The 10,005-nt window shown below is 35.5% G+C and overlaps 2 protein-coding genes across 2 annotated transcripts; both read right to left on the bottom strand.

The window, feature by feature from the left end:
- Nucleotides 1–223: 223 nt before the first annotated feature.
- On the bottom strand, nucleotides 224–3,179 carry LOC118036521 (pentatricopeptide repeat-containing protein At5g15010, mitochondrial). The gene has a single exon (XM_035042245.2). The coding sequence runs from the start codon at nucleotides 2,870–2,872 to the stop codon at nucleotides 1,070–1,072; it is 1,803 nt and encodes a 600-aa protein (XP_034898136.1). The 5' UTR covers nucleotides 2,873–3,179; the 3' UTR covers nucleotides 224–1,069.
- A 1,224-nt stretch (nucleotides 3,180–4,403) lies between these two features.
- Nucleotides 4,404–9,698, bottom strand: LOC118036522 (apyrase 2-like). Its single transcript, XM_035042247.2, has 9 exons — nucleotides 8,946–9,698; nucleotides 7,749–7,877; nucleotides 7,534–7,590; nucleotides 7,358–7,450; nucleotides 6,289–6,494; nucleotides 6,030–6,121; nucleotides 5,197–5,414; nucleotides 4,911–5,100; nucleotides 4,404–4,801 (listed from the first exon to the last, which is right to left on the bottom strand). The coding sequence occupies exons 1-9, from the start codon at nucleotides 9,234–9,236 to the stop codon at nucleotides 4,686–4,688; spliced, it is 1,392 nt and encodes a 463-aa protein (XP_034898138.1). The 5' UTR covers nucleotides 9,237–9,698; the 3' UTR covers nucleotides 4,404–4,685.
- Nucleotides 9,699–10,005: the final 307 nt, after the last annotated feature.

Raw genomic sequence — 10,005 nt, 5'->3', positions numbered from 1 at the left:
AAAATTAAAGAAAATGAAAAATGAAGAAATTAAAATAATAATAATCAACATTTCATAAATTATTTCAAATAAAATAAGTAACAATCAAAAGAATGAGGATCAAATTTAATAAATAAAAAATTTCAATAAAAAAATGATAAGAAAAAAGCAAATAGCAATTATAAAAATAAGGATCAAAGTTAATATAAAAATAAAATTTTAAGAGATGAAATTGAAAAATAAATATTCAAAACAAAATATATATAGCAATCAAAAGTTTGAGGATCAAATTTGATATAATCAGCAAATAATGACATTTCTAAATTTTTCACAACTTCCGGAAAGTGTTTTCCCCTCAAATTTTTCAGGAAAACACTTTCCTGAAAACCAAGCCAAATTTTCCTTTTACTGGAAAGTGTTTTCCATTGACCAACTTTCCTACTGGCAAACAAACACAAGAAAGTTTAGAAAGTGCTTTCCCGGAAATCACTTTCCGAAAAACAAACACAGCTAAAAGGAAAACACTTTCCTGAAAACCAAGTCATTTTTTTTTTTTTACTAAAATTGACTGGAAAGTGTTTTCCGTTGACCGGAAAGTGTTTTCCGTTGACTAGAAAGTGTTTTCCGTTGACCGGAAATTGTTTTCCGTTGACCAACTTTCCTAATGACAAACAAACACAGGAAAGTTTGGAAAATGGTTTCCCGGAAACTACTTTTCGGGAAACAAACAAGGCCGTAATGTGAAGGAGGAAATCAACAGAGAACAAAGCAACATTTTTAGCTCAACTTCCGTGTTGACTCTCGAAGCATATATATATTTTATTATTATTATTGTTGTTGTTGTTTTTTTTATTGCTAAACTTTACTTTTCTATTATAAGAGTGAGAATAACAAGGCATAATGCAAAACATAAGATGTTCTCCAATCACACCACAGACATGTATGTATCTGCAATCCTATAGATAAATTCTGCAGCATTTTACATATACTATGCTTTCCAATATTTTGGGTGCATATATTGTTGCTGAGGTTCTTGGAAGCTTGATGCTGCAGGTTCACTGCCTGCATAAATTACCCATTGCACAAGAACCTAGGGCTCCCAAAACGAAAAGCCTCGCTCTCTCACAACTTTTCTCGTTTCAGCTTGTCGGATAAAATTTCTTTCATGACTTCTCTTAGGAATGCCTCTGGTTTGCTCGCGTGACTGACTGCAATCCAATTGATTGCTTCTTAATTCTGTGGTCTGACATTGATTGCTTCTTGATTCTGTGGTCTGACCCTCTGCTATTTGCTTATTAGACAACCAGGTCTGAAGCATTTCATCTATCTTTGGTTCGGGTAATAGCTGCTTTTCCTTCATTTCTGTGTAATATTTGTGGGCTGCATCCAACTCACCATTCAAAAAGAGACCATGAATAAGCACAATATATGAGCTACGATCAGGACTGATTCCATTCTCACTCATTTCATCCCACAACTTAAAGACATTCTCAAGCTGACGCCACCGGCAAAATTTCCTAATTAACATTATGTAGGTATCATTAATTGGTTGACATCCCATCTTTCTCATCTTCTCCAAGAGAGCAAACACTTCTTCCCCTGTCCTTAAAATGCGAAAGAAAGCATGGTAAGTGCGTATGGTAGGAGATATGCATCGCTTTAACATGTCATCAAATACCCCTTTAGCCTCTTCTACTTTCCTTGCCCTACATAAAGGTTTAATTAGTGAATTATATGTGACAATGTTAGGAGCAACACCCTTCTCCTCCATTGCTTTCATGAGGTTGAAAGCTTCATTCACAAGCCTACCCTTCGCAAGAGCATGGATGACCGCATTATAAACTTTCCTATCTGGTTCAATCCCAATTTTCTTCATCTGTTTGTAGAGCCTGAGCACTCTATAAAGACTACCAGCCTTTGAATAGCAAGACAGCATACTAGCATACGACACAACATCAAATCGAATACCCCTCTTGCTCATCTCCCTCCACACTCGCTCTGATTCACGAGGACTACCAATCAAATTACACCAACCATTCAGCACAATGTTATAACTCTTAGTGTTAAGCGGAAATACAGCTTTATTGCAATACATCAACTGCTCAGCATCTTGCACATTCTTATACCGACAAAGAGCTGACAAAAGACTCTGAAACTCCTCAATCCCCATATCAAATTTAAATCTTTTGTAGGCATAAAATGTGTTTATAGCCCGACCAACATCGTGCACCGCACAGTATTTCCTAATCATGATCAACAAAGTCTGTGGAGTCACCAGTGATACACCGGTCTTAACTCCTCTCATCTCATCAATCAACACCCACGCTGTATCAAACTTTCGCATTTTACCAAGAATAGAAATCATGGAATGATATTCACGTACAGAATGAGCATAACCTGGCTGCCTAGCTGCCCACAAGAAGAAAGTAAACGCCGCCTCCCAATCATTTCGTACCCTAGAAAGCACCTCCAAGACCAATTCTTGTGAGACCTTAACCCCACATTGCTCAATCTTGCTCTTCATTTTCACACGATTGTCACTCGATTCTTGTAATATATTCACAATGGTCTTCGCATCCTGAAAAAGACCATCATCGCTTAAATTCAGCCCTCTAACATCGTCGTCGTCGTCGTCGTCATTTTCCATATCACTGCCGTTATCGTCATTATCACTAGAACATTCTTCTGGCTCTTTGAGATGCTTTGGGGTGATTGCGGTTTCAAGACTTGAAGTGGAGAAAGAAGAGAAAGCAGTTGAAAATTTCGAACTTAGTGGCCTCTCAACGGTTAGATTTGCAAAGTGGGTTAGTTCAAAATGTGAAAAAATCAAATGGGTTCGAGCTAGAATTACAAATCTCGACAGGTTACATCTTATGGTTCTGATTCCTAGCATTCTAGAGGTGGACAGAACTTGTTCAAACGGAACACAAACTGTTTGTGAAAATGACTGAACGGAGAGCTCTACCAATAAAGAGAAGTCAATGAATAGAAAGTGGCACCTGTATTTATATGTAAGCTCTGAGTTTCAAGATTTGGAAGGATATTTTCTTTGCTTGCTGCGACAGAGAGTGTCAAAATGAATGTTGGAGCCGCCATTTATGTATGCGCTTTACTGGGTTAAGGGGCTAAGCTGGTACTGGTAGAAAGGAAATTACTGTACATAAAACCTGGGAGGCAGTAGTAAAGCAGGTCTCCCAAGTGGCTATGCGTAATTGGTCGAGGGAGAGGAACAAAATGGGGAAACCGCGTGGTAAATTACAGTTTGGTCCATGTAGTTTAGTTTTAATTCTTCTTGGTCTCTATATTTTATTTTCTTACTATCACTTATGATGATGTCTTGTAAGAATTAGAAATTCACGAGTTTCTGATTTTGCATTTCCACCACAAAATTTGATTTAATTACATTTTAACAATGTTTTTTTTTTGGGACACTATTGCTCTTACCACAACATATTATTTTAGTAGAAAATTATTTGTATTCTTAGACAAATATGGCTTTGAGAAGATGAAAAACTCTTTTTTCAATTCACACTGCACGCATTTGGTATGGTTGATATGAGGTTAAAATATATATGGAGGTATATTATTATATAAGTAATTTTTATAAGAGTAATTTTAATGGATGTAAAAGTTAGTTTTTAAAGGTTTTTGGGGTGTTAATAAACTAAAAAATATAATTTTTTTTTAGTTAAAAAAAATAGAAAAAAATATAATTTATTTTTTTCGCTTCAAGATTATAAAAAAAATAAAATTTGAGTAACATATCACTGGTTTATTTTTAAAAAAATTATTGTTCATCTCTTAATTAAAAAAAAATAAATTCAACTTGGACACGCAAGCCTAGGCTGAAAGATTCATACACTTGAGATTTTTTAGGCTTAATGATTTTTTAGATTTAATAATTGTTTAGCAGTGTGGTTGTAATTACTTTTAAAAATATTTTTTATTCAAAAATATATTAAAATAATATATATTTTTTATTTTTAAAAAATTATTTTTGATATAGTATATAAAAATAATTTAAAAACATTCAAAATATATTAATTTGAAAATAAAAATAAAAAAAATTATTTTTTTTTAAAATACAAAAACAAACGGTAAATTTAATAATTTTAAGCTATCCAGGTCAAGTCTACGTGCATATGGGTCTTTTATCCAGAATGGGGCTTTGTGAGCTTTGGAGTAATCCGCTCTAATATTGGGAAGCTACTCCCTGTTTCTTCCATCCAAAAAGCGCTTTTCGTTTCATAAGAATGCCTGCAGTACCAAACAACATTATACAAATAGGTCAAGACTTGGGCCTCAGGTAAATCGGAAATAATCATATAAAAATCTAATTCGTTACTAAGAGCTAGAACGTAAAGGAAGATGGTTTGCCTTACACCATCGCTCAATTCTCAGAGGAAAAAAAAAAAACAGGACGAAAAAATGACGGGCAGGCAATCAAAATGAACTAATCTAATTGAATCATTCGCTCAATGTCTAATAAAACACTATGTAAGGTGATTATAAATGATGACAAATGGAGCTTTTCTTCTCATTATTCCCAATCTATAGTAAAAAAAATCCAATTTCCATTCCCACTCTGTACGGACTCCTGAAGCAATACGGATCCTGCTAAATTCTCTGCTTAAGAGAATGTTGCTTCTCAGGAATCGCCGCTGAATCATGCACTTTGGTGACCAAGCTGATAGTGCAATTTGGAGTTATGCTGGTGATGATACAGCCTCTATGGCACTGCCCAGTGGCCATGCAGCTTCCACAAGAGAAGTACGGTACTGAACCTTCTTCACCAACGTCATATCTTGCCATGGATCCAAAGCTACAGGCAAAGAATGACCAGAGAATAAGAGAAGATCATCTTAGCATAAGCTCTCAGGTGCAAAAGTTAGTGGGAACTTTGACAGCTCGCTCAAGCGCGAAGGACTTACCAAATCCATCTACAAGTAATGTATACTGGTAGACAAGATCCATGCATATGTATGGCAGATCATTATCGTCCACACTTGAGTATATGGATTTCGCATTCTCTAGTTTAGTTTCACAAGCACGCTTCGCTGCACTCTCAAAATCAGAAGGTTGAACTTTGGCAGCTGGTACAGTTGAATCAACAAACCCAGCCTATGAATGTAAATAATCTAGTTAGCACGCTAAATTTGCAAAGGAGACGTTGTAACTTACAATGAATTTCACAAGAAACCTAAGGATGATTAGCACCTGAGCAGCTCTGTCAAAGAAAAATGATGCAACAAACATGTTCTTCTGTCCATCCCCGCCTCCACCATTCCATATTCCACCAAATGTACATTTCATGTGTGTACAAGTTGTTTCGTTAACTTTGAGAGCATTAAGAGCTAATCTCCTGCACTCTTCCATGTTTGAACCAGATGGAGAAGCCGATGCTTTATGGTCTTTCCCCCCATACTTGTATACCCCTGTTTCGAAGACCAGCAAATGAAAGGATATTTATTAGTCCATTTGCTCATCTGAACACCATATATGCAAGATGAAGTTGTTATTTAAACTATAACCACAGCTAATTATAATATTTTTAAGAGATATGTTGAATGAAACTCAATTGCAAAAGCAAAAGTTCACAATCTAAAACAAGCAATTTAGAGGGAAAACAGTTGTTAGTGTTTTGAAAATTTAAATCATAAAAGACACCACACATTATTACAATTATCATTCCACTTTTCCACTGATTGCAATAGAGAAAGGAATAATTGAGAGAAAATTTCATGATAAAGAGTATGTCCATTGCATGTGCCCCGCATCTAATGGTATCATGTCTCGTTCATCAAGTTGCATGTTGGCCAAATTCTTAATTATATACTTTGTTAAACGGTTGGCATTGAACATAGAAAACTAACATTCTAACTAATGTCTTCTAATCATACACATTTTATTCATCTTCTGAAAAGCAAATTGTGCAGCAACAAATGATTTACATGAAATTTAATTCCTCTAATCACAAAACAAGATGAATCAACATGATAAAATGAAAAGCAAAACTCATCACGCCTCTTACAAATTAAGTGATTCATTACCATCATAACCAGCCAGGATACACGGATTGGTAGAGTCCTCTGAAGCATCCAACATTTCTGCTCGAGCTGCTAGTAAACCATAGTGCAAATAGCTGCACGTGAAAGATGCCATAGTCAAATTATGAACTTGCAGTCATAAAATTACTCAACCTTGTCTCCACAGTACAGTTAATAACTGTACCAAAATTCTTTTTGTACATAAGAAAATTCTAAGACAGCCTGATAAAACGCAAAAGCTACAGCTACCGATGAACCCAACCTGTGAACATAGAGGTAATAGTTGGTTCCCATCAAAAACATTTCCTTCACATATGTATCCTCTCCATCAGATAACCTTGGTGCCTTTGCAGCATCCGTCTCAGAGATAGCATATGCCATTTGAACAGATCCACCACCAAGATCTACTACTCCAACTGTGTTTGAATATTTCTTGCCTAAATTTCCTAAGAGGTAGTTTATTGTCACCTGCAAAACGCAGGTCAGATAAAGTAAGAAAAGACTGAACAATAATATTATGGACAGAATACAGGAAAAATTTCCTCATCTTTGATTCAAGATGTTACGTGTTTATGACCTTCTAAATGCAATAAATTAATACATCGGCACCTTGTTTCAAGGAATTCTCCTTGTCTATCTCAAAAACTGTGGTCAGTGATGATATACAATCATAATATCAGCAAGTGAAGCTTACTAGAGGAGAAACACAAACACACCATAGGGCTATGACAAAGTCAATGTAGAGGTACTATGATGTAAAAACTGCTCATACAACTGATATCCAGTGCTTTTTAGCACATGAAAAGGGGTAGCGTAAATAGAAAAAAAAGAAAAGAAAAAAAAAGCAGGAGAAACTAGTGCAAGGGAACACCAAATATAATCAGTTAAGTGTTAGTAGCTTGCACTTTAGTGATTCACTTATGTTAGTAAGAAAACCATGCATGAAGACTCATATTTTCATCTGAATTCAAGAGAAGCCTTTCCAAATGGAACTAGCCTTCTCCATAGCAGGAACAGCACTTCTAGCCAATTTGATGTGCCCAATAAAAATTTGGCAGGACTATTCTTTGTTATGTCCAATGTATGAAACTACTGATTAGCTAGTTCTAAGGTAGCAATTCTCACACCGTTTTATTGAATTCAACTTAATATGGGGACACCACACAGTTTTTCATACTTGTATTAAAATAGCATACTGTTAAACCCTACTCATCATTCTCTAGTCATTACAATCACCAGCATTTTGTTATGGAAAAAAAGTTTGAAAACTAGCATCTAACTAACTTCACAAGTAAAAACAAGATGTGTATAAAAAAGTCAATGAAACTAACCCACTGATAAGAACCTTCTTGAGAGCCGTCCAAAACAGTGACCCCATTTGCCTCAGATTTAAGGGTGCTTGTATCTCTCAGGAGATCCCTGACCTTCAAACATGGAGTTCAAAAGGCTATAAGTATGCAATATCATGGCAAATCATGAGAATATAGACTATGAAACAACGACTTACCGCTTGCAAAATTTTATCAGATGCATCCATTCCCAGTGCCCTCAAACCAGCAGTAGCCTGCAGAAACATTTAAAAGCCAATTACAGTAATTAAGCAACCCCAACTAATCTAAAGTTGAGTAGTATACATGGCATTGCATCAATTTATCATAAATTTATTTATTATGAGTTTCAACCAAGTAAAAATGCAAACAAGAACCATCTGAATTTACCCACCCCCACTCTGACAGGTGTTTTTGGTCGGAGCTCTTTAGGCACAGAACTTTCAGCTTTATGAAGCAGGGAAACAAGGGAGTTGGCTGCTTCTTGTGGGTTGTTTGCATAAGCACTCAAACCTGGTTTAAGCTATATAACAAAAACAACATCAGAAACACATATTGTATAACAAAACGGTATGAAACAGACAGCTCAAAACCCCTCTATTAGCATTTTAAAACCACTAATTTTGACTAATCCAAAACTCACCAAGCAACTTCAACCTTTAAAATAAAAGAAAAGGTGCAAAGGAATATAGAAGAACATTGCGAAGTAAAATGGCATCACACCTAATACATTCCTGGCATCAGATCTGATACTTTTTCTGCCACTCTTCTCACTCTTAAACCTCAAAATTGGATCGAATTCCACTTCCACCAGCAAAATACAAACTCACCTCCACTAAAAACAACAACAAACTCTTTTACTATCAGTAAAAACCAAAGCTACTGTTTTCATTTCCATTTTGATGTCTCTTCCAACTGGAAACTAACTCTGAAACTCTAACAACTTGTTTGAAACCAATTCAATGCTAGAATTGACTTCAACTATTTAAGTAGATAGAAATGATTTAATTTTCTAATTGATTTTTTTTTAATAGGTTTTCCAACTTGAGTTAATGAAAATACATCATTTACTCAACTTGCCCTCATTCCTAAAAAAGCTTATTCCAGGCATATGCACACGCGGGCGTGTGTGTGTGTGTGTGTGGGGGGGGGGGGGGTTTAGTGGGATTAATTAATTTTTAATGGTTCAATTCCGAAGCGAATCACACCCGGTGTGATTTGCATATCTATAAAAATCTCTAATTTTAATTGGTCGTAGAATTCATTTGTGTTGCTTAAAGCTTTACAAACACTAGCATTAGGTAAATGGTGTTGAAATGATTTCATTTCTACTCAAAACTTCAGTTTCCAAACAGCCTGTAAATCAATATTAACTAATTCTCTCATTTCCAATCTAAATCCAATTTCCTCTCCCACCATCATATAATTTCCACAGATTCAATTTCTCTGCACTAATCAACCAATTGCACATATAAAATAACAACAATACCTCACTCAAATTCAAACTTGTTAAAAAAATAACAATAACAATTCACATTGTATTAATTAATTAATTATGAATGATAAATAAGTAGGCATTAGTGTTAAATACCTGCAAGAAAAGCTCGAGTTCTTTACCGATAGGAACAAGATCCAAATTCTGATCAAAACAGTAAACATGAACTCTACTCCCTGAGCTGCCTGCATCAAAAATAACCGCATAACTCCTCGAATCCGTCGACATCTTTCGAATCCCTCCTCCATACTCGTAGTCTTCACGACTTGGCATCACGAACAGCACAAAAGCAATCAACAGCACCGGGATCGAAATCACAAGCAACACTCCCTTGTACTTCTTGATCTTATCGCTTAATGACTCGTGTCGCAAACCAGGTCGTTTCATTGTAGACGACTTACTATCGGAGTTGGTAGGGGACGTGGCTGTGGTGCCGGCTTCGAGGAAGAGTTCGGCGGAGGAGGGAGTGCGGTAACGGATCTGGCCGTTAGTGGAGGTGGAGGTGGAGGTGGCCACTGGGGGTGGCGGCGGCGGCGGCTTTAATGTCAAGGAATGCGCTGGTTCCTGTGATGGATCCAGCTCTCCTGATTAGTTATTGATATTTTTAAGAGGGAGAGAGAGGAAATGAAAAAAAACGTAAATGTTTTTGGAAAATGGCAAGTCGGAGAGAAATGGGGAGTTGAAGATGGCACTGTTGAAGTGTTGGTTTTTTTTTTTTTTTTTTCAGTTTTTCTCTGAAGCGTAAAATACAAGGAAGAGATGCAATTCACAGAGATTTGGAAAGGGGAGGACATGAAATTTTATAGTTTTTTTTTTTCTTTGACAAACGCAGACCATGGATTTCTTTTCTTTTGAATAGTAATTGTACTTCAATTTTGAATTAGTGTTAGTTAAAGAGGTGATGTGAAATTAGTGTAAAGTGCAATTTTTTTTTTTTTTTTTTTTTTTAAGATTTGTGTAGAGTTTAAATAAAGTGGTTTCATACGATTAATTTCTTTGAATCAAAAGGAATGTACATCAATCAATAAATAAAAATGATTTAATTTAAAAGCTTAAACGGTGAGTGTTATATATATCCGAATTTGATTCATTTATTCTAATAAAAAATTTAATTTATTTATTAGAAAATTGACATGTGATGCATAACTAGAAAAAA

This window comes from Populus alba, chromosome 13, assembly GCF_005239225.2.
Source record: "Populus alba chromosome 13, ASM523922v2, whole genome shotgun sequence".
Taxonomy (NCBI): domain Eukaryota; kingdom Viridiplantae; phylum Streptophyta; class Magnoliopsida; order Malpighiales; family Salicaceae; genus Populus; species Populus alba.
Note: the sequence above shows the minus strand (reverse complement) of the source record. Positions and strands in the feature narration are given on the sequence as shown.